The sequence below is a fragment of the Corythoichthys intestinalis genome, chromosome 1 (assembly GCF_030265065.1).
Source record: "Corythoichthys intestinalis isolate RoL2023-P3 chromosome 1, ASM3026506v1, whole genome shotgun sequence".
Classification (NCBI taxonomy): domain Eukaryota; kingdom Metazoa; phylum Chordata; class Actinopteri; order Syngnathiformes; family Syngnathidae; genus Corythoichthys; species Corythoichthys intestinalis.
In genome coordinates, this window is record NC_080395.1 from 53,316,507 (window position 1) to 53,342,793 (window position 26,287).

General features: G+C 38.4%; 1 protein-coding gene across 2 annotated transcripts in view; it reads left to right on the forward strand.

Moving 5' to 3' along the window:
• The first annotated feature begins 399 nt into the window (after positions 1–399).
• gpc5a (glypican 5a) overlaps positions 400–26,287 on the forward strand; it is a 206,854-nt gene continuing 180,966 nt past the window's right edge. For both annotated transcript variants that reach the window (XM_057831213.1, XM_057831224.1), the window contains exons 1-2: positions 400–741; positions 4,310–4,471. In XM_057831213.1, coding sequence (XP_057687196.1) covers positions 600–741; positions 4,310–4,471 — 304 coding nt within the window. In that variant the 5' untranslated portion in view covers positions 400–599. The remainder of the gene's footprint in view (positions 742–4,309; positions 4,472–26,287) is intronic.

A 26,287-nucleotide genomic window follows, 5' to 3' on the forward strand; every position in this document is an offset into this window, starting at 1 on the left:
ATAACCATCTGCATTACAAATGCACTTTAAAAACATTTACTCATTGGCTGCCATTGATGGTGCTAGGCCTTTAATCCATTTTGGTTGTGAGAGTTGATGCTTATCATTCACTGCCACCTCTCCCAGTCATAATTGATCGGACGTCTAGCGCCATCAATAGCGCTGAAAGACTAGCTGTTCTCTCACTTTAAATGTGTTGGACGTCTGTCATTGTCAATGGCAGACAATGACCTAAAAGATCTTGTGATGCTTATTATGCAACCTGTTTTGTTAAAAAAAAAAAAAAGTGTAGGTGCATTTTTTATCCAGTAGATGGTGACCTCGTGCTATAGGCTGCCACTGAGCGGAGTAGAACAGGTAAAAAAAAAAAAAAATAGGAACACCCTCTGCCAACTTGTACAGCATGCTTTTTGGATACACGCCACTCGCACCGGTGCAACTTTGAGTCCGTTACTGGATGTCAACTATTTTTCGCGTCGTTGACATTACACCCGAGGAGCTGCGATGTAGTCGGAGCTGACCCGAACGGAACCCTACACCTCCTGACGGATTTTGGTAGAGGCACCCGATTTCACCCGTTCTTCTCCAAGTACTCTACGATGTGGACGAGCTACACTTTTTTGCTGGCGTATTTATGCGTCGTTTGCTTTGGAAACACGCACAAATGCGACGATGTTCGCAAAGTTTTTCAGCTCAGACAAATTGGACCGAACCAGTTGCTGCCTTTGAGTCCCAGACCAGGTATGTCAGAGATTGATGGCCTCAGCAAATGTCTTTTGACGGTCACAAGTCTTCTGAACGCAATACGATGTTATTATTATTATTATTATCATTATTATTTTTAAATAAAAATTTAGTTCTTTTTACACTACTTGCAAAGTCGTATTCACAACATTATTGTCAACATGCCATTTTCTGATTTGAAACGCTGTTTGTGTTAGGGCGCTTTTAAGCTCATTCTTCAGGTATTTGTGTCTAGTAAATTAGTTATGCTGCTTATATCAGTGTGAATGAATGAAAAATATATATTCGTTCTTTGAGCATACACTCATAGTTTATGTTGAAACGTTTTTGTTTATTTTATTTGGACCTGCTTTTTTGATCGAAAATAATAGAACGTTTTAGCCACGCCAACTGAAAGTAATGTAAATAATCAGACAAAGGAATTTAAAAGTAATATACATTTTTTTGAACTGTATACAGTGTAAGCCCCCCAAGGTTAGATTGTGATGTTTTTTTGTTTTTTTTTGGGTGGACTAACTTAACTAACAACTGTCTCCTTCCAAACTTCAGAACATTTCCCCTCCACTGCTGTAGCCGTGGTAACACTACATAAAGTATAGAAAAAGCCCTAAAACACAGTATCAAGAACTATTTAGGGAATTTCTGCGGATGCTGCTATGATCTTTTGATGTAGCAAGTTAAATTACACCTGTTCAAACATGATTTTCCTAACACCACCAAAAATCAGATAGGAAATGCACATAATTATTGATGAATTTAGGTGAGATTGTGAAAAATAAGTTCCATCCAGTGGCATCTGGGAAATTATTTTTTTTGGGGGGGGGGAGCCCCCCTAAAATATTCTCAGTTTTTTCCCAGTAGTGAGTAATCCAATTAATTACTTTTCCCATCTTTGCAACACCGTTACTGAGGATGTGAAGGGACAAGATTCTACAATTTGGTTGAATGAAAGGGGAGTTGTCTGATTTTGACAGCTGTCTGGATAGAGCAGAGCGTGTAGATGAAGGATGGACATAAGAATGTTTTCCAATGTTTTCCAAGAAAGAGTATTTTTCACTGCTGGTAGTAACAGTTAGCTCCAGCCCCAGTTTAACAGCAGAAAGTACCATGTCTGCGCACGTCTTTGTTGTTTCGTGATCAACCTGGTTGTTTATAGAGTTACTGTAAGTGTGCACTCTTTTTACCACTATCTTTGGGGGACTTCCTTCTGGAGTATCAGCTGTGTTTCTCACTTTACGTATGGATGAGTACAGGAGCTGAGCTCATTCACATACGATTATCATCAGTGGATAGTCATAATAATACACTAATAATAATCACTCAACCACCTTAATTGACCTGTAGGAATCAGAGCAGTGTGATCGACCATTTTGCCACCCTTAAAACAGATGGTATTATTTTATGCTTCCATCTACCAGGTAACTTGCAATTGTAGCCATTTTTCCTGTTGTTCCACTGTATTAAAATATAGACTGAAACAACAACAACAATAATAATGAATAAATTTTACGTCCTTGTTAGCTGTTTGTGAAGTTTTGTGCTTGCACGCTACGTTCACTTACATTCTGGTCATCTCCTGCGGGCTAAGCAACCCCTGTTCTTAAAACCTAGTGACGCCCCTGGTCCCATCAATTTCAAGAATTTATGTGTAAAGCTTGTTACCAAATTAAAGTTCACAATACAGGCAAAAAAACTTTCCCCCATAGTTTCCAGCACGTGTTTGTGTTGTTCTAAGTAAGCATATCTTTTCATAGGACTAGATAAAACAAACAACACGAGTAAGCATTTTCATGTTGTTGTTGAAGAGTTCAAATTCCTCCAGACATGCCATCTCATCTTGATGAGCCTCACTTGGAGCTGACGGTGTCTTAGGACAAATCTCACTTCACCCTGTTGTAACATGCCCAAAGAGAGCTTCGGGTCACTTTCAAGATGTCAAGGTGTCTTGAGTGGGTGCAGATTGTTTACATTTGATCGCAGTCAAAAATCTGAAATGTCTCCCATGATGTCACATACACTGTACACATATAATAAAATCTTGAGGTTTGGGTTTGTTTCTCCAGTCAAGCTTTTACCAATTGTATATTTCTATAGAAAACAAAAAAAAACAAAAACAAAAAAAAAACAAACAAACAAAAAAAAAACAGAGGTTTAGTTGTTTTCCTTGTTGTCACATTTCTCATTTCTCAAAGTTATCTGATGAAAGAGATACAATTTTACACACAGACTGTATACAGTTTAAAAGCATTTAGGGCAGGGGTCCCCAAACTACGGCCCGCAGCCACATTTGGTGGACAAAAAAAAAAAAAAAAAAATATATATATATATTTTTTTTTCAATAGTGTTATTTATTTCCTAGCTTTTTTCTGTGAAGAACACAGAGGGGGTTATTTGGTTATTATCTATTTAATTAAGTGTTATTATTATTTATTACTATATTATATTATATTATATTATATTATATTATATTATATTATAATTTTTATTTTTTTTTACTTTAATTCCGTGAAGAATCCAGAAAGCATTATTTGATTGTGGCTTTCTGAAAAACAATACATTTTTACATTTAGGCACTCCTGCAATCGTCACACCTTTTCTGTTACAAACTGACCCCGGCCCCTCATCAGAGAAGGGAAAGGTTATGTGGCCCTCACAGGAAAAAGTTTGGGGACCCCTGATTTAGGGATTTTACGATGAATTGAGAATGCACTATAACATATAAATTTTGCTGGTGAATTTAGTTTGCCATAATCTAAATTTTAAATATGTGTCCACTTGTTCATACTACTTTTTTTTTTATCATCATTTGTTGTTGTCTAACTTAGAGCTGAACAGCAAAATTCACTGCAGGTGAATTCTTTTTAAATTATTGAAATTAAGTAATCAAAAGTGCATAATCGCTCTTCTTTGTTGTTTTTCCACCAATTTCGATGACATGTGCTGCGCGGCCGATGGCTGATGTTTATCCGACTATAAATAATGACTTGTTCACAGTGTGTTCAATGTTTTTGCTATGTGGTGTAAGGAAACCTGGCACTTTTGCATGACGACTGTTCGCTCATCTTCACCAATACTGTAGTTCACAAAAATTTTCACGAAACCAAAATACTTTACACAACTTTCAGTTCACGTTCGCCAAAAATAAGAACTAGTTTAACTTTAGTTGAACTAGTTCAGGTACAACACCAGAGTCAGAGTTATGAGTTTGAATTTGAAAAATGAATTTAATAGAATAGCCTTCCTGTGTAGATTACGTATCCCTGTGCTTGTGTGGGTTTTCGCTGAGTACACTAGCTTCCTTTTTCATTTCCAAAACATGCACATTGGATTGATTGAGAAATCCGAATTGCTGTGAATGTGATATGCGTATGAATGGCTGCTTGTTTGCTTTTGCGGGAGATGTCAACCATTCACAGTACGCACACATTAACACCAATGCATGGGTAAAGTTATACAGTCTTCGATTAACAATGGGCGGTCCCTATTAACCGTGAAAAACGAGGGATCACTGTATATGTTCTTTAAAGTTTGGTCCTGATATATCTGTTTTTGATGAAACTTCCAGGCTTAGACCTTCAAGTGTGCAGGTCTAAAAGTCAGAGTTGCTGCACCAAAAAGATGGAGGAGAGATACCAGATAGCGGCACGGAGGGACATAGAAAACCTCCTTCAGACATCTAGCTCCAGCCTAAAGTTTCTTATCTCACGCAACGTGGCCGCTTTTCAAGGTAAGACAACTCAGCTCGTCAGACAGCAATCCCCACTGTGGTATTTTGAGGTGTTAAACGCACATGATGTCAGTGCTTTGAAAACAGAGTGTCAGTGTGAATGTGTGTACCATGAGGCTTCTTGTCAAAGTAAACCCCAGCATCTGTCCTCCTTCCACAACCACCAGTATGCTCCTGTGCAGAGATCAGACAGGGTGTCTGCTGCTTAAATAGCCTCAGGAGGCCTTACCTGCATTGTGTCCAACTTCAACCGTCTTGCACTGCACAGGCAGCTAACACATCACTGACTTGTCAGCATGCACTAATTTTGCCCACCCCATCATATAGAAATTTCCTACAAGAAAACAAACAGCAGTCATCACGTAAGATGGTGGTAGTCCCTCACTATCAAATACACTCAGCAGCCACAGCATTTAAAGCTAACTGGTGGAATGTGGTCTCAGTCCAGACCTAGAAACTGGCCCATATGGACTTACACCTACATCCTAGGAAAGTTATGATTCGTAGCCTATCAGGGTGCTTCTATTTCAAGCGGCGAAGCCAATATAGACTTTATGGCTGTGACAAAACAGACCAATTACATGGGAGTTAAGCCATCCCATGTGATCTCAGCCAGTCATGTCTGCATTTCAGACGGTAATCACTGACTGTGCACAGACCGTGTAGCGCAAGATGAGAAAAGAGATGGCTTAGGCAGAGGAGAGAATAACTACTTCCGTGGGGAAGTTAAATATGCGAAACATTCAGAAAATTACCATGAAGGGAAGAGAAAATTTTATACAAATGGTGTTTTCCACAGAGTTACTGTGACATTTTGTTTAAACTGCACTGGACACTTATTAAAAGTACAAATGTCAAATATCGACAAAACATGAAGGCTTTGAACATACTTCTAAAACTTCAATATTGCAAGTAGGTGCTTGCCTTCCACGCTCCTTCTTACACGCCCCATTTTGGTGTCTTCCGCGTCCCATAATGTGGAAAACGGGTTAGAGTTTAGGGTTAGGGTAAGGGTTAGAGTTGTTGAAAGCAGGGAGAGCGGAAGTCGTATGACGAAGCTTGATCTCATTACCGGTACTCTTTGAAAACGGGCACGGAAGGCAAGAGATGCAGAAGGCATGTACTGCGGGCACAGCTGGACCCTTCTCAAATTGATGCGTACAACATCCCTTTTGGGTTGCCAGATAAGCGCTTTGCAATGGAGAATCAAGCTGCTGCTGCTGTTGCATTTCAGTCAGAAAAAAGAGAGGCAAACAGGGCGTGGCTCAGTGGTAGAGTAGTTGTCCCCCAACCCAGAGGTAGTGGGTTCGATTCTCTGCCCGGATGAACTCGTCTAAGTATCTTTGAGCAAGATACTGAACCCTACGTTGCTCCTGGTGCTGCGTCACCAGTAGGTGGATGGTGATGTAGTGTAAAGCGCTTTGAGGGCCTTGAAAGGTGGAAAAGCGCTATAGAAGTATAACACAATTTAACATTACCAACAAACTGCACATTAACGTTAGCAATGATCATGTGAACATACATTGTAAGTAGTCTCCACTAGGCATGTACCAGTATGATATTATGATGGTATGACAACCTTAAGCCAAAATATCAGTTTCACGATATCACGGTATTGCAATTACAGCTCTAAATTGTGTTTACTTGAGATATCTGGGTTAAAAACCAAAAAAACCTTTTTTCCATTGAACAGGATTTTCAAAACAAATTAGCAAATTGGAACACAAGTATAATGTCAAGTTAAAATACATTTAAAAAAATTACAAAATATTCTAAATATAATTTGAATAAATGCTGTCTTTTAGGTGAGCCTAAACCCACAGCCAATGTTCAACATTATTACGATCAGAACAAAAATAATTGATAAAAAGCATAAAAAGCATGTATGTATGACTCGTATCATGTTAACATTATTCACACACTTTCTATCTTCCCACAGGTAGTTGCCAGAGAGATAAAAACACCATGTTTTGCCACCGCTAGACACACTAAACACGCTGGAGTTAACTCTCGTAGCTGGTGGGAAAAGTTCATGACAGTGTTTACTTACCTTTAGTTTTGTATAAATGCAAAATCATATAGGAGGTATTGCCTCCTCGGCAGCCACACTCCGCAAACATGTTTTAAATGTTGGTTGGCTCTCCTCCTCTAAGCCACGGCCATCTGTCACTTTTCTGTAGCCAAGTATTCCCACGCCAGCGATTTCGTTTCCTTGGATGGAGGAAAAAGTTCAGGGGTTTCACCTCCTCCAGCCATCATGTAGCACAAGTGACTCACTGACACTGAGCAAACACTGGTGGGGGAAGGTTGAGCCTTACAGCTGCAAGCGAGGGATTTCTCCCTGCATTTTCTGGACATAAAAAATAGCTAATGCCGTTGGGACAGTATGACGGAAAATTTTCCCGGTATACCTTGAAACCGGTAATTGGCTCATGTGTAGTCTCCAACCTATGTCTATTACATACATAAAATTAAATAAGTTTGTTTGTTTTATTGGTGGAAAACATGGTTAATTCTGACTGTGAAAGTGCAACTTTAGTTTACCCAGCCAACAGCCTACAGAGCTGTGGCAACCTGGAAAAAGACAAAGAATTGACCTCGTAATTGGCTGATTGGTGGAGGGTGGGGCATCCATTGTAAACACAGAATCAAAACAGTAAAAGCGAAGACGTACTGAGTATCGACTTTTAAAATGGGGAAAATCTCAGTTTAACCATTAAGAACCATTAAGGTATTTCCCCCCAAAAGTGATTCTTTAATGACAATTGAAATATTAGTGCCATTTAATGAATAATTTAAGTGCAATTCTTACATATGGCTGTTTTAACAAAGCGAGGAAAAAGCTGTTTTTTTCTGCCCATATGTGAACAAAAAAGAAATGCAAGTTCACTATTTAATTTGCCTTTACCAACTAGGAAGAGCTCGTTGCTGCTGAATTGATGTGATTGAAGCACTATTTATTCATGAATAACTTTGTTTTTGTTCTCGATCTCTGGAAACTTTTCCCACTTCGACTGACATAATTTCAGAATGAGGTCAAATGCAGAGAGAATAATTGACAAGATGTTTTATCCACTTTCCTTGTCATCATTGTTTGCTGTAAAAGGACATGGAGCAAGTCAAAACCCTTATTTATAAGTTGATTGGCAGACTGAACCGGAATGAGAAAAATAGCAATGAGCAGGGGTTTATGCACAGACCGGAGGAGTTTTCAGACAAAAGCAGGTGGGGATGTAAAGCAAATGTATATATTTGTTCAGAAAAGCCTACAATTGTAATTGTCTTCATATGACACAGCTGATGGCGTATACGTTCAGTCAAAAGAAATTATAAGACTTGATAAAAAACGCCAGTTCAGTTGTCTGAATACCAATTTGAGCAAAGAAAGCGCTGCTGTTGGCAAACAACGTAGCTGAACTTCCAGGTGCACAAATACGTACAGTACAAGTTAAAATGTAAAAACTAATCAAAGAGTTTCCTCCTGAAACAGCCAAATTGTTTCCATAGGAGCCAAAAGTAATTCTCTCATTTGGTCATTGCATTTCAAGTCACCTTCCACTATAAAACATGTATCTGGGCAACTAGGATTGTGACAAAACACTAGATGGCCTTTGAGCTTCGTAGCACATTACTTGATATCTTTTCGTCTTCTGTCTGAAAATCTCCCAAAATGGATTGTTTCATATTGTGGTTCTAAGGTTTCTTAACAGTACACACGCACACACACACCCACGCGCATGCACACATATGCCTAGCTGAGCCAGGCTTCAGGAAAGACCCTTTTTCTCCATCAGGTGAAGGTTTGCCTTTTATCCGTGGCAACCGTACTCTTCAAACTCAGCTCCTTGCCAGGCAGTGTTCAAACAAAAGTTAGTCATAAACCACTGGGAGTCAGCTGTTGCAATCCTGGGGACCACTGGATTAAAAGAATGCTATTATGAAGTTGTCAGTTTGACCTTTTTGTATCCTTTGTGTGGGTGTCAGGTCTGTTATCTGAGTTGCACTTGTAGAAACTCTTTAACGGATCACCCATGGCTTAGACAGTACCACCTACAACAGGACTATTGGCTGTCTGTTCTTAGAGCCAGAAGAAAGAGAGGATCTGCCCCTCCACCCACACACAACAAAATCCCTCCTATTTCATTTGATGGCAGTGAACCTGCATAACATTTTAAAAATATGAGTTTAAATATTTATTTATTTTTTTCCTGGTGGAAATAAACAAAGGGGGATATCTGTACCAATAATGGTCTTGAACGTCATCATGGAGCTTTTCATGTACCAAACAGGGTTTCCCCTAGGATTTTTTGAAGCTGCGGTGGAGGGCTGCATCGGAGTCGGACTGCCTCACCATGTCGTGCCATGGCAAAATTGCGTCATATCATGACAAATTAATTTTTTTTTCACATTTTGTTACCCAAGAAGAACCATAACAAAGATCTATTTGAAATATTTCATTAGCCAAGCTAATGTCGTAGCTCTCAGCTACGGTACATGTACGTAAAATGCGTAGCTGATTACAGCTACATTACCCTACGTAATAATACGTCTTTTTTTTCTCGTAGCAATAGTACTACTTACATCTCGTAGTCCTTAATGTACTACATTAACACAACAATACTAGTCCTTGGTGTAGGTTTGCATAGGGACGTTAGGAACATAAACTAGGAACTCTTCAGGGTGCTCAAATTGTCCTCATCAACTTTTAGGTAACCTTATTTGCATTATATAATGAGTTCAGTAATAGAGGTCATTTAGATTGTCTTCACATATTTTGTAAGGATAGAACTGACCCTACCATTATTAAGTGAATTACTTTCATTATGTTCAGACTTACAATGACACCATTTTTTCCCCCTCAAACACACGTTTGATGGGCTGATGACTAGTTAAATTCCCTTGTTTTCAGTGTAAATCTACTCGAAATAAGTGAAATTATCTGCCAGTCCTTCAGGTAAATTTTACTCAGATTTCTTGAAATAAAAAAAAAACAAAAAACAGCTATCTCAAAATAATCTTAACACTCTAATTTTAAGCAAAAAGTGAATATATTTCATCTTAAAAAAAGTTTTTTTTCATCAGAAATGTTCTTTCAAGAAGTGATATTGTTCAAAACATTATTTAAAATCATTTTCCCCCTTAATTTTGGTGAAAAATGACCAACCTTTAGATGTATGGGCTTAATAAGAACAAATGGTAATATTTACCTGAAGTAAATTGAATAATCTGACCATTTAATCTGTTAACTAGTCTTTCTAAACAAGATGGAAAAAATTATATGAATAGATTTAAGAAAAATCATCAGATTGAAACGTTATAAATTTGCAGTGTGAAAGTTAGTACAAATCAATACAGATTTATTTTTGCATTGATCATTTTGCCTATCAATTAATTAGGTTGATATTGGTGAGAAATTAAGCCCTGATCCCTGTTCACCTAAACAGTTTGGTTTTATTAATGTTCTGTTCCCAGCAAAAAGTGTACATGCAGGTTATGCTGTTATAGACCCCACTCACATGACGTCACAACCACACCTCCGCGCCATATTGTCCGTCAGCTCGTCGTGTTTACGCATTACCGCTAGAGCTGTCCCGACTAGTCGACGTTGTCGACGTCATCGATGACGTAAATGCGTCGACGGGCAAAACATACCGTCGACGGGTAATGACGGGTTAAAAAAAATTTACATGCGGATTTAGTTTAGAATGGCGGGCGCCTGGGATACAAGCGGTTGTTACTGGCACCCCCAAGGGGACCGTTGTTATTTCAATGTGACCGGCGTTGTCAGATTGAGCAAAGAGGAAGAAAGTGGGCGAGCGAGCGAGCGAGCGAGAGAGAGGGAGCGAGATCGGCGAGTTGGAAAAGTGCGTGCGGTTGAGTGGCTTCATCCAACACATTTTTGTTTTGGTCAATAAAAGTATCCTTAAAGAGCCATCCGACGCCTCTCGGTGTTTTTATGCACGCCGCCGCCTTCCCAAGGAGGAAATCGGACGAACCCAGACAACTGACGACAACGACCCAAGTGAATCGCCGGTGAGGAGTTGAAAACACCGCCAATTTCCAAAAAGGGCAGAGATGGTTACACGTGAAAGCGGCATAAAGCCAAAAAAGCGGACCAGAATAACCAGAGCCTGGAATTATTTCAAGGAAAATATGGAGGGTGCCACTGTGTGTACTCTTTGCTAAACTGAGCTCGCATACCACGGTAGCACGTCGGCTATAAACGAACACTTGAAGTGCCGTCACCCAAGTATAATTTTCGAAGACAACAAGAAACAACAAGCTAGCGGATTGTAAGTCCATACAACTCTCTAACGTTTTTTTAAATACAAGTTGCCTTTATGTGCGTCATATCAACACACATTTTTAATTTTATAAAATAATTAATATAATTATATATTTTTTAAAATTATTATTAACTTTATTAGGATCATGGAAGCTCCCACTTAGGGAAAATATATACATATATCCTATATATACAGTGGGGAGAACAAGTATTTGATACACTGCCAATGGGTTTTCCTGTTGGCAGTGTATCAAATACTTGTTCTTCCCACTGTACATAATATAAAAAATATATATGGAAACACCACTGGCCTGCTTACTGTAATCCATGACTGCACTAATTACACTAGTTATTTAATATTATATATATATTATATATAATAATAATTATAATATAATATATAATATAATGATAATATATACATTATATATTATGTATTTACATACAGTAGTATACTATAAAATTAATACTATATACTTAATTTTTGTTACCGTGGGTATGTGTGCCTTTCATTCAAAATAATTGTGGTAATATTTCAGTGTGCCCTCTCGTTATCTTCAGGTTAAAACAAACAAAAGTTGAACAGTTTTTTCCTTCCCCAAAAAATGCAGAATGCACACCGGAAAGAGCATCTGAACTCACACAAAGTATTCTGAAAGTGATTGTCCGGGACATTGCAATTTATTTTAACATTTAGAACAATATAGACAATGACATACCGCAAAAAGAGTAAGAATTGTTTTGACTCCTGTTAAAAAGGTGAAGTCACAGTGTTTCCTTTTACATTTTTTTTTTGCACCAGTTAATGCCAGCAGCATTTGACCTCATTGTTTGTGATTTATTATTGATATTTATGTTATTTATTTATACATTAATAAAGAATTTAGGTGTTCCAAAATGTTTTTTGTGAATTAATAAGCTCTAACAAAAATTTCATTATTAAATTAGTTAAAAAAAAAAAAAAAAAAAAATTAGATTAGTCGACTAATCGTAAAAATAGTCGGCTGACTAATCGGGAGGAAATTAGTCGTTTGGGACAGCCCTAATTACCGCTACGTAAATTCCTCCTATTATGGCGTGTTTTTCTGCTCGGTAAAATTAATAATCAAAATGGTGAAGGCGTGTGTGGCGGTTGGTTGCAGTAACAGAGAAGATAGACGGAGAGACTTGAAGTTCTACCGTATTCCGAGAGACCCGGAGAGGAGAGCGAGATGGACTGCTGCAATTCGACGAGAAAACTGGGCACCAAATGATCACCACAGATTATGTAGTAGTCATTTTATATCTGGTAAGATGCATTTAATATATATTTAGAGGGTTTTGGGCTGACAACCACAATTAAGATCATTGCGAGGCTAATCGCCGACAACATACAGTTTCAAATTCAAGATGTTTATTTCTTCCGCCATCATTATTTTTTTGAATAATATTTAGCTGGTGACAGGTGAAAGAAGCTGGCCTCCTCTACAGATCATCAGTTAAACAGGGGTGTCCAAACTTTTTGCAAAGGGGGCCAGATTTGGTGTGGTAAAAATGTGGGGGGGCCACCTTGGCTCATTTACGTAGAACAATATATTTAAACAAATTTTAGCAAGCCCTTCTGTGTGTCACATTTGCTTTATTATTATTTTTTTTAAATTCATAATTTCAACAATCTCACCTTTGTGGCGTTCTCTTTCGACACTCGGGCTCTTGCGAAATACTGCTTCTATGAAATTAAACTAGCTTCAAGTTGCTTTAATTTCTCGCTGCGTATCTTCCCTGTAATGTTGTCGTACATGTCAGCGTGTCTTGTTTGGTAATATCGCGTCACATCGAACTCTTTGAAAACAGCGACTGTCTCTTTGCAAATGAGGCAGACACAGTTGTTGCGTATTTTATTGAAGAAATAGTCCAATATCCACCTATCCTTGAAGCGTCGGCCATCGCAGTCAACTTTTTTTTAAATTGATTGTCGCCATTTTAGAAAATTGGAAGTAAAGGGTCACACGGGGTTATGTTGCTTTGAATGCTGCTCTTAATGTTTTTCAAAGTCTCGTGAGAATAGGCTGAGTTTCTGTGGACAAGATAGTTGCAGATATCAGGGTAGCAGATGTCAGGCAGAGACGGCGAAGACAGCGGGTCGAAAAATACTGATTTAGGCATGAAATATGGATCTGGCGAATAGTTAGACTGAAGCTTTTCTACATAACGCCTTTTATGCAATGCATCCAATGAGTTTACAGCGTCTGAAAGCACCGGGGCTTCCTTGAATTGCACTATAAATTGCAAGACAAATTGAAACCATTGAGAATACGGATAAACAGTGACGGACAATATGGTGGCCGGATACAGCGACACGTCATTGTGTGACGTTGGTGAGTGGGGTCTATAGCGTCGCCACCAATCTTGAGACCAAACCTACGTCATTGTAATGGAGCCATTTCAAGGTGTAGGGGGGAAATTATAATTGCCGTGTAAAGAGTTTTACTAGTTTCGGTGAGAAGATGAATAGTTTTTTTTCTGGTTGTTGTTAGTGAACTACTTTTCCACGCAAACACATATGGAGGTGCTATTTATTCTAGCAAGGAGAGGTATGAGAGACATTTTTCGAGTGTTCCAGAGCTCGTGAAAAAAAGAGCATTTATCAAGGGTTCGTCAGCCGCGATTGCATATATCTGTCCGCTGTAATAGCCCTGCATTTTCTGCTATTGAATGCGTTGTTGACACATTAGCGCGGCGGCACTCTGACCCGCCGCTCGGTGCAAATTCATTCAAACTTGCCTTTCCGTCCAAGCCGGTCGTCCACCGCTCACTTTCGCCAAAAGGTCCGATCCATAATACAGTAATGGGGAAGAAGGACAGGAGTCTGTATTGGCTTAGCCACTTTATTGTGGCAACAGTAATAAAGAAAAGGAATAACAAAATAACGGCGGGCTTCTGCGACATGCGACCGCTATCTCCTCCTCGCTTCCCTCGACGTTACAGCTCCCCGTCCGATCGTCACTTTTTAAGGTGGCCATGTATAGTTACGGACATTACAATACACAATGAATAGGTTGCCGCTGAACCCTTCTAGGCTGCCGTTAGTTTGAAACGGCCTTAAAAATAAATACATAAATAAAAAAATAAAACATCTCTTTTGCATGGCGTGGCGGCTTTTATTTTGTTGTGGCGGTGCGCCACAATATTGAATGTGTACAGGAATCCCTGCTTTAATATGAAATGTTCTTTTTCAGTTGAAGAATAAATATGTATTTATTGATTTTCCAATTTAGCGCCACATTAGCTGACTGGTTAGCGTGTCTGCCCCAGAGTTCTGAGATCAAGGGTACAAACCTCAGCCTCCAGCCTTCCTGTGTGGACTTTGTATGTTCTCCCTATTCCTGTGTGGATTTTATCCCTCACTCCAAACACATGTATGCTACACTGATCGAACACTCTAGATTCTCCGTAGGTGTGACTGTTTGTGTGTGTGTCAGGATAAGCAGCGCGAATAATGGCTCAATGGATTTTCGAATAAAGGGGATGACGTTGACGGTATAGTGCAGTGTTTTTCAACCTTTTTTAAGTCACGGCATGTTTTTACATTGGAAAAAAATCTCGCGGCACACCACAAATAAAAAATGTTCCAAAATCATTTTCTGTACAGCAGGGGTCCCCAAACTTTTTCCTGTGAGGGCCACATAACTTTTTCCTTCTCTGATGAGGGTCAGTTTGTAACAGAAAAATGTGACGATTGCAGGAGTGCCTAAATGTAAAACGGAACAAAAGTAAATAAAATAAATATCATATCATATCATATCATATCATATCATATCATATCATATCATATCATATCATATCATATCATATCATATCATATCATATCATATCATATCATATCATATCATATCATATCATATCATATCATAATAACACTATTAATTAAATAGGTAATAATCAAATATCCCTCTCTGAGTTCTTCACAGAAAAAGGCCAGGAAATAGATAACACTATTGAGAAAAAAAAAAAAAAAATCAAGGGGGCCGGACCAAATGTGGAGGCGGGCCATATATGGCCCGCGGGCTGTAGTTTGGGGGCCTGCAGTACAGTATATTTAATTATAAAATAATTTCTCAGTATGTATACTTACTCAGTGTTAAACCTGAGGCTGTTTAGATGAACACAAAATCGATATCCTTATTCTTCAACAGCTATCAGTCTTTCTCTGTTTTTATTTATTTATTTTTTTATAGCACTTAGGCTTGAAAAAGCTCAGAATTATCAGACGGGGACTTGAGCAATGTCTTTAACCGCATCAAGGCGGAGCATCTCGCAGACAATGGCCCTGCAGGCAGGTAGTATTAATGTCTCTGTCACAGTGCAGGACTTTTTGGATTTAGCAACAAGTTCAGCAACAAGGCAATTGGCTTTGAGGGCTTTCTCATTTACCTTTGTAGTTTTTCTCCAAAAAGTTGCCTGTTTCTCTTTGTTTTCACGAAGGCGAACAAAATAGTCCATCGACTTGTTTTGAAGCGACGGCTGTTTCGTTGACGCTGTTGGATAGCTGCTCGTGTTGCGTTCAATAACTGCTCGGATTTCTAGTCATTAGCCATATTGTTGTCCTTAACAATGTGTTGGAATAAAACACGGGGGGAGGATTGACGGTCGTCACATATGGATAAAATAGAAAGGACACTTTCGAGTATAGCGACACATGATAAGGCGTTTTCAATCGAGGGTGAGATTAAGTTGTCTTACAGTAAATCAGAAAAAAACTTATATTTATATCTATACTTATATTTAAAATGTCTGTGTGTATGTGTGTGTTCGTTCCCTATGAACTTTGAAATGGCTGGGTGGATTTTGATGAAATTTTACACATTTGTACTTTGTTTCTGGGAGTGTTCTTAGATGAGTTTGATCTCTGTAGTCCTCCATTTGGTGTGGAAAAATAATTTAAAACTCCAAAAATTGGCATCGAAAATCCCTGATTGTGGAGGCGACAGCGCCGTGTTTGGGCAAAAGACGCGTCTCTTTGCAATTGAAATGTTAAAGTTGGCTTTCAAACTTCACAGTTTTAGTTGTAAAAATTTAAATTTGCTTAGATGATACGTTGTGGCTTTGACTACTCAACAACAAGATGCAGGATTTTAAAAAAAAGTAAAATTTTCCGAAATATTATTTTACTAAGGGATTCATTTTAGCTGGATATTCATACTGTACACAGTGATGGAAAAGCGATTGTGCATTACCTCTTTAGAGTCTCCTTTTACCATTACTACATTACAGCTCATTTCTAAGAAAAGGATGTTATATCTGTGATTTGTTGTATTGCATTCACGGTACACAAACCCGCTCTAGCAAACTATTGTTTTTGGTGCAAAAGGTTGGTGGGAGGTGCTCCATTGAATGGAGGCACAAGCGCAGGAATGTCTTACATTCAATGTTTGGCCTTCTTTGCAGCTCTCGGCACACTCACTGGCTTTTATTTTTGGAGTAATCCGAACCATGTAAGTAAAAGAAGACATAGAATTCAGAATTTAAAGTTTCTAGATGCCACATCTCATACTAACTATATGTATATTTAAAAAAAAAAAAAAAAAAAAAAAAAAAAAAAAAAATATATATATATATATATATATATATATATTTATATATGGTATATATATATGGTATATATATATATACTCTATATATACTATATATGTATATACACATACTGTATATGTGTGTGTGTATATATATATATATATATATATACACATACTGTATATGTGTGTATATATATATATATATATATATATATATATATATATATATATATATATATATATATATATACAGTGCCTTGCAAAAGTATTCGGCCCCCTTGAATCTTGCAACGTTTCGCCACATTTCAGGCTGCAAACATGAAGATATGAAATTTAATTTTTTTGTCAAGAATCAACAACAAGTGGGACACAATTGTGAAGTGGAACAACATTTATTGGATAATTTAAACTTTTTTAACAAATAAAAAACTGAAAAGTGGGGCGTGCAATATTATTCGGCCCCTTTACTTTCAGTGCAGCAAACTCACTCCAGAAGTTCAGTGAGGATCTCTGAATGATCCAATGTTGTCCTAAATGACTGATGATGATAAATAGAATCCAACTGTGTGTAATCAAGTCTCCGTATAAATGCACCTGCTCTGTGATAGTCTCAGGGTTCTGTTTAAAGTGCAGAGAGCATTATGAAAACCAAGGAACACACCAGGCAGGTCCGAGATACTGTTGTGGAGAAGTTTAAAGCCGGATTTGGATACAAAAAGATTTCCCAAGCTTTAAACATCTCACGGAGCACTGTGCAAGCCATCATATTGAAATGGAAGGAGCATCAGACCACTGCAAATCTACCAAGACCCGGCCGTCCTTCCAAACTTTCTTCTCAAACAAGGAGAAAACTGATCAGAGATGCAGCCAAGAGGCCCATGATCACTCTGGATGAACTGCAGAGATCTACAGCTGAGGTGGGAGAGTCTGTCCATAGGACAACAATCAGTCGTACACTGCACAAATCTGGCCTTTATGGAAGAGTGGCAAGAAGAAAGCCATTTCTCAAAGATATCCATAAAAAGTCTCGTTTAAAGTTTGCCACAAGCCACCTGGGAGACACACCAAACATGTGGAAGAAGGTGCTCTGGTCAGATGAAACCAAAATTGAACTTTTTGGCCACAATGCAAAACGATATGTTTGGCGTAAAAGCAACACAGCTCATCACCCTGAACACACCATCCCCACTGTCAAACATGGTGGTGGCGGCATCATGGTTTGGGCCTGCTTTTCTTCAGCAGGGACAGGGAAGATGGTTAAAATTGACGGGAAGATGGATGCAGCCAAATACAGGAACATTCTGGAAGAAAACCTGTTGGTATCTGCACAAGACCTGAGACTGGGACGGAGATTTATCTTTCAACAGGACAATGATCCAAAACATAAAGCCAAATCTACAATGGAATGGTTCAAAAATAAACGTATCCAGGTGTTAGAATGGCCAAGTCAAAGTCCAGACCTGAATCCAATCGAGAATCTGTGGAAAGAGCTGAAGACTGCTGTTCACAAACACTCTCCATCCAACCTCACTGAGCTCGAGCTGTTTTGCAAGGAAGAATGGGCAAGAATGTCAGTCTCTCGATGTGCAAAACTGATAGAAACATACCCCAAGCGACTTGCAGCTGTAATTGGAGCAAAAGGTGGCGCTACAAAGTATTAACGCAAGGGGGCCGAATAATATTGCACGCCCCACTTTTCAGTTTTTTATTTGTTAAAAAAATTTAAATTATCCAATAAATTTTGTTCCACTTCACGATTGTGTCCCACTTGTTGTTGATTCTTGACAAAAAATTAAAATTTTATATCTTTATGTTTGAAGCCTGAAATGTGGCAAAAGGTTGCAAGGTTCAAGGGGACCGAATACTTTTGCAAGGCACTGTATATATATATATATATATATATATATATATATATATATATATATATATATATATATATATATATATATATATATATTAGGGGTGTAACGTACACAAAAATCTCGGTTCGGTACGTACCTCGGTTTTGAGGTCACGGTTTGGTTCATTTTCGGTACAGTAAGAATGTGCTAGTTGTTTATTAAACACTTTTGTACTTTCAACAATAGGAACAATAGCCTAAACAAAGCTAGAATTCTGCTCAAAAATAGAAAATACAATATTCTGAAATGTAGATATTTTGAAAAACAAAATAAAAATAACTTTGGCTAAGACTTTTTCTTTAAAATAAATATCTGATGTGCAAAATTGAACAGTTGCAACACTGAAGTGAAGAGTTGTTCCATCTATATTCTTTTTTAATTTGAATTCCCCACCCAGAGGGCCAACCATCTTCCATGTTAACATTTAACCGTTACCCACACTGCTCACTGCACTTCTGAGTGGTGCAACAGCCCTGGCCGTTTAATTGTTATCTTTTTTGAGACTGTCAGTCATCTGATCGCCGCGTCCGCCACCCGGCTGCCTCCCCTCCCAACGTGGCGTACTCTGATTGACACCGGACGGACAGACGACGTCACCGCCGCTGACGGGCCACCCGAACTAGACGCTGTCTGACATGTATCCATTATGCAGCGCTTTGTTTACAATTGCGGCAAAAACGACACTTGCTTTACGGCAGCTAATCCGACACATGGTAATACGGCTCTGGGTAATACTATTAGGCCATTGTTTGAGCTTGCATACCCGCGTGTGTGTTGTATTGTGCCTGAGTCTTGTTAACCAAATAAAGGCAGTGTTAACAAAAGTCATCTGACCGCTCGTCATTTTACAGTCAACACTCAGAGTTCGCAACTTCGCATTTGACAGCATAAGTGCCGCGTATCTCCTCGCCAGCTGTTTGCTCGCCATTCATTCACCTGTGCATTTGATCGCTATTTTGTTACACTCCCGCTTTTTCGGTCAGGTATTTTGTGTTCATTCGTTATTGGATTGTTTTTGTTCACCACTGTAAATAAGAGCACCGCAGCAGTAGAGGTAAACTGCCGTTTTCGTTCAACCCGTTTTGTTTAGTGTTGAAGCCAGGGTAGTGGCTGTATTGTTTTTTTCTTTTTTACGATCAGGGTTTATTTAGCGGGTGGGGTTCAAGTGTAGTTTCATTTTGTTTGTTGTTTTAGCCTGGACTTACGCTGAAGCCAGCTTCTTCCGCATTTTGTATATTTTGTTCATTGCTAGTTCTACTTGTGTGAATAAATTTGTGTCCACTTGCAACTTGTGTGCGTGGCTCGTTTTATGTTACGCCCTTAGCAGCCGTCCGTGGGACGCAACAGTGGGTTTATGGGAAGCATGAGCGGGCATTCCGCGCTTGCGTTAAATGCGTCAAATATTTTAACGTGATTAATTCAAAAAATTAATTACCGCCCGTTAACGCGCTAAATTTGACAGCACTTTACATTACGTCACAAAACTCGTTCGGTACGGGGGCGTACCGAACCGAGGACCACGTACCGAAACGGTTCAATACAAATACATGTACCGTTACACCCTTAATATATATAGTATATATATATATATATGTATGTATGTATATATAATATATTATGTATAGTGCAGGTTACTTTAAAAGAATGTTTGTAGTGACATCACTTTAATCCAGTGTGTCACACGTGTGTGCCTGAAAAATGGCAGGAGTATTCAGACTTAAATAACTGCTCTGACGTTACAAAAACTCCACCAACTTTCTCCAATTTTTGTACTTGTGCAACTTTTTCTCTTTTGGTATTACTTTTGTCTGTGATGTTTTTGACCATCACACTGACGATTTTTCTAAATGGCTGAAACATTGTTGATTTCTTACAATCCCAACACACGTAACAGAAATTCAATAAGCAAACCATTATAAAAAAAAAAAAACTACCAATACAATTACTGTTGCCATTAACATATTCATTTATCTCATTTTAGAATTATTATTATTATTAGAATTATTATTGTGCTCTAACCAGCACTGAGTCATTCCTCATCAGTTGCTATAGTATCATAGTTTCCCTTTTTAGTAAAATGCCTATGTTGGGCACAAATTTCCTGCATGCTTGAGAGAAGATTGTATGGCTTCTTGACTACAGTACGCTTTTAAATGATATTTTTTGTTGAGCATGCAAACCACATTCCTACTAAGATTGGTAATTTAAGAACAACCTATTCGTAGCTCATAAATTTATTACACGTAGTCCTCGTGTTACGACGGACCCAACTTACACGATTTCAACTTTACGATGCCTGAGTCTTGTTGTTGTTGTTGTTTTTTTTTTATGTCAAATTTTGTTTTGTGATGCATGCTTTAATTTTGGCGCAAAAAGCGTAGAACAGGAAGCGAGCGTATACAGATGCGCCCACCCCACACACCCACACACAGAGCAGCTGAGTGACAGAGCTGACAGACTGCGCGCCCATTTGTTGCTTGTGAAGCATCCAGAAGCAACGGCTGTATATAACCCGTTTTGTACTGTTTATTGTGCATTTTGAATTGTATTCGAATACTTGGGGCGAATTTATTTGATTGTTTTTGATGATGTGCGGACGCAAACTGATACATGCTAATCGTATGTTATTGCTTTATCAGCAGCTACTTCTAAACACAAATTTGAACTGCTGTTATTGAAGATGACTCATCTTCAATGAGACTAATTTAATTTATTTTTATTTTAGTTTCATTTTGCAAGTGTTGATGTCATGAGTAGCTGAATAAAGTCAGCAAACCACCAACCTTTCATAATTGGGTTTTTGGTAGTAACCTGGCTATGCAAGTCCGTGGAAACACTTTGAAAAGCCCAGGGTATGCTCGTTTTCAATAAAAAAAAAATAAAAAATTTAAGTCCAATTATTTTCCCTGGATCAACCCTTTTCTAAACAGAGTATCTGGCCGTGTAAAGCTGTTATCAGGGTAACCCATTTGGAAGGAGGATTCTGCGCATGTTCCATTCACAATTAATCTAGGTGTTTTCTATACAGTAAGTTGTGTAGTGAGGAGGGAACTAATGATTTCATTATTACAGAGAAAGATTTGAAACATTAAGTCTTTTTATTGGGGGCAGACCGTGCAACGAGAGCGTGACTTACAAGAGGGCGAGCGAAAAGTTACGAGCTTGCAGGGTTTGGTGGAATGCGGATGTGGACTGTGACGTTCTCACTGCGTGATGACGTAGCTGGAATATGCTGATTGATTTACAACCGTGTATGGTCGTGCATGTAAATGGATCATTTCAAATAGCTATTAAAAAAAAAAAGACAGAATATTTATCCTAACCCCAATATTGCCTGCAAATAAACATACAGCACCCCCGCAGCCCTCGTGAGCAATAAATGGTAATAAAAATAGATCAAAAATAGATTAATAAATTATTATAAGTCAAGCCCATTGCTTCCACATGCCTATTCTAAGAATCGAAAGCTACATGAATGTTTTGATCCAGGGAACTCAAACAAGTTAATGTTTTGATGGATTGTGATAAAGTTTATAACTAACATTAATGATTACCTAGCTTTTATATCGCCACAATTCAAGCAACAGTTGACCTCTAACTGCTGTTTAATCAAATGAGAACAACATTTACAGATTTACAAATGCTTTTGTGTAATTTACCTATTAATGCATCAGTGTAACGTTCTGTAGCTAACACAATTATGAAAAATACACCTGTAATCTCTTCATGTTTATTTTGCAGAAAATGGAAATAGCTGCAAAATGGAGACCAACAAATATAGTGAAGGAGTTTTATTCTTGTAATCTAAAAAAAATATTCTATTTTAATAAGTACTTCGATAGACAATCCATCAGTTTTGTCGGTGAAATCATGTTGTTTAAAACCTGTGTGTTGCATAATAGTCACAAGGACTGGGATTGTTGGAAGATGAATAGTGTAGTATTTTGAATATATTGAACACGGGTTGGATTCGTTTGAAATCAGGTTGGACTCACACAGCTGCCCTCCACTCTTTTGTGTAGGGCCTTACAATTGACTGACTCTTTCGTCGTCACCGCTCCCAAGCAGAGTGTGTTAATACGTGCGCATGTGTGTGCACAATCCAAAGCGGGGCCTCCTCGAGATTCCCACATGAATTTGGGCTCTGCTTTGTGGAGAGTTGATCCATGGGAGGACGGAGAGGGAAGAAGAATGAACGACTGACGGAGAGAAGGTTTGGGAGGATGCCAGATCCTATTGAAAGTCTTTGCACTGTGTTTGAAGTCAGAGGATGAGGATTTAGTGGGAAGCGGGATTAGTCAGAGTCAATAGCCTTTAACAATCCAGCCATTTGGGGTGTTTCAGTGAAACGAACTAGTCGGAGTAACCACAACTCTGCATTCCCTCCATCTTGCAACCACAGACGAGCACTTTTCTAATCATGTCACTTAATGACATGTGGTTGTGTTCACAATTGCTTGTGTGCAAGAGCATGTCCTGCGGCACAGTTTATTTTAGATTACATTTTACATCACCACAGTAATCCAAAGCATGAAAATTGTAGTTCTATATTGTCTTTCCATGAAAAAACACTAAATGCCTGCCATCCTTTTGTGTGAGGTCAAAACAATTCCCCAAAAGGGAGTTCATTTTTAGTATTCAGGTGATATTCAGAAGTGTACTCGTATTTATGGGAATATGTAAATATACTTTTCGCATGAGCGAAAATTCATGTGCAATTTGAATGAGTGCAATCTGCGACACTCTTACACCCAAACTTTGGCTAACTCATAAAAGCAGTTGCCGTGCACCGTACACTGCACCGCATTGCTCAGTGTGTGGCAGTCTCTTGAATAGAATAGAATAGCCCTTTATTGTCATTATACGGTTGTACAATGAAATTGTGGAGCATCTCCCTTTACAGTGCAGGACAAGTAAAAAATCTCAAAAGTGGCTTGCAGGAATAAAAAGTATGTTTAGATGGAAAACTCCTGACTCTGATTGTCTGTTATGAGAGCATTGGCCAAATGGTTCACATACTTTTTCCACCTTTCATTGAGAATGTCTTCAAGTTGTGTCTTTTTTAAAACAGGATGTTTGGATAGTGAGACAACTCTATCCATCACTGTAGAGTTGCCACTTCGGTGCTACTATTGTGCTCCAGTGCTTCCACCACAGATATACAGTATGGACACATCCTCAACCAGTACAATCTGCACTTTATTGCCAGCCACTTCATGCTCGGTGATGAGCTCTAAAAATACACTTACTTGTCAGCATTTTACATAGTTGGTCCCCTGCGGGTGCTTTTAAAATGTAGATTTATAGCTGCTGGTGCTTGTCTTTAGGCCATTTTCTAGATGAGATGGTGCAGCTTGCTCCTAAACCAGGATATTTATGACATGTTTTATGCCCTTTTAGAGATTTACCAGGTTGTGTGGATTAGTGCGGAATAATTTCTCAGTGTAGTGTTTGTACAGTCAAGTTGATGGAGAGCCTAAAATGTGTTTGCACTGGACAGCGTTAATTGAGCTGCCCACACAAACTGTCTTTCTGAAATTACAGTCCATTTCAAATTTAAATAAATGAGGCATAACTCTTCTACATAAGACAAAGAAAAATAACTATTAACTCCTTTAAGTAGAAGCTTCTGGAATGTGTCTTTAGAACCTTTCTTATAGTGACTCTGATATTGCTTCTTCTGACGGTTTGAGGGAAGGAAGTATTTCCTGCATTAGGAAGGCATCTCTGAAGATTAGTCTGTGAAGAAATCCTAAACACAGCAACACACCAAGCCTTGTGTTGTGGCTGTGGTTGTGGTGTGCTGCCCTCTACTACTCTTCCCCCTCACTCAGTCCTCTAACTAACACAGATAATGGCATAATTGTCCTGCTTATCTTCAACATGCTGCCTTGACTGGTTTGGAAATCTTTAAAGCTAGAAAATAATGTTGTGCCGGAACTGACCAGGACAGGATTGAGACAAGCCAAGATTGTGACAAGATCAAGACCATAACAGTTTAAAAGTTGGTTGAACTATTAATGAGTATTCTCTTTTCTATTGGGTTTCATTTCATTTTAAAGTCATTTGGCTGACAGAAAACAGGGTTGTTAACGCTTAAAGCGCAACATGAAGAAATCTTACATCAAATTATTAGACATCGACTGATATGGGTTTTACAGGACCAATACGATACCGATTTATGGTATCGTATTTTTTGCACTATAAGTCACAGTTTTCTTCATAGTATGGCTGGGGTTGCGACTTATACTCTCGAGCGACTTATGTTTGAAATTATTAACACATTATTCTATCATTTCACATGTTATTTTGGTGTTTTGGAGTGACACTGGTGGTTTGGTAAACTTGTTAGCATGTTCTTTATGGTATAGTTATCTGAATAACTCTTAATAGCTATGTTACGTTAACGTACCGGCCACGTTTGCATTTCGTTGTTCATGCATCATGTAACATTATCATACTGTCCACTTATTCAGCATGTTGTTCTGTATTGTATTTTTATTTTAAATTGCCTTTCAAGATGACATATCTGTTCTATGTGTTGGATTTTTACTTGATAAAATTTTCCCCAAAATATGCGACTTATACTCCGGTGCGACTTAAATATGTTTATTTCTCTTCGTTGGGCATTTTATGGCTGGTGCGACTTATAGTCTGAAAAATACGGTAGTTAGAGGGGCCGATAACTGATTTATGGAGCCAACATTCATTTGCAGTGAAAGTGTAAAAATTGGCATAAAACTTTTGAATAATGTTAACACTGAACTTCATTGAAATGCCTAACGCGTGTTTATTGAAACACGGTAGAGTAATTGTTCCCCAACCCAGAGGTTGTGGGTTCATTTCTCTACCGTGATGACCTTGTCTAAGTATCCTTGAGCAAGATACTAAACACCAAATTGCTCCTGGTGCCGCGTGACCTGTAGGTAGATGAGTATATCGTGTGAAGTGCTTTGAGGGCCTTAAAAAGGTGGAAAAGCGCAATACAAGTGTAACTACATTTACCATTACCATTCAACCATCAGAGGACAGGGTATTAGTGCTTGAGAGAGAAATGCAACTGCATCTGTGCCGAAATAACCCAGTTTTAAATGGATTTTTTTCATATCGGCTGGTCGGATTAGAAAAAAGGCCGATACGGATGTACGACAAATTTCCAAATATTGGTGCGGATAATCGGCCCGGCTGATAAACGGTCTATCTCTACAAATTATATACAGTGGTACCTCGAGATACGATTGAGCACATGAAAAAAAATCATTTTCCGAAAAGTTTTTCGAAGCTTTTTTTGCTTCATATTACGAAAAATTATTCATCATAGGAAAGATAATACGTACTGTAATAGATAATTCCCTCTCGCAGCAATGCAATCATGTAACTACTGTGTTATCTTATTATTCTAATAAGCATAAGGCGCGTGAAATTCATGGCCAAACATTTCATGAAAAGTTTTTTCACTGTCATACGCTTCCTTGTATGTAATGTCCCATGGTCCCATGGGTATTCACATTGCACACTGGGTAATTGAACTTCTACCACAACTACTATGTTTGACCATAAATGTAAACAAGCAAAATATACACACCACAATGTGCTACACAATGCTCATGTACAGTGGGGTAAATAGGTACAGTATTTAGTCTACCACTAATTGTGCAAGTTCTCCCGCTTGAAAATATTAGAGTGGCCTGTAATTGTCAACATGGGTAAACCTCAACCATGAGAGACAGAATGTGGGAAAAAAGCTGAAAATCACATTTTTTGATTTTTAAAGAATTTATTTGCAAATCATGGTGGAAAATAAGTATTTGGTCAATAACAAAAGTTCAGCTCAGTACTTTGTTATGTGCCCTTTGTTGGCAATAACGGAGCCTAAACGTTTTCTGTAACTCTTCACAAGCTTTTCACCCACTGTTGCTGGTATTTTGGCCCGTTCCTCCATCCAGATCTCTTCTAGAGATCTCTTCTCCTTTTTAACGTTACGCGCATGCCAACTTTGTCAGAACACCGGCAATATGCGGCAGAAAAATACAGCAAATATAAAATAGCATTTGTTTTTAGCCCCGTCGTGTTA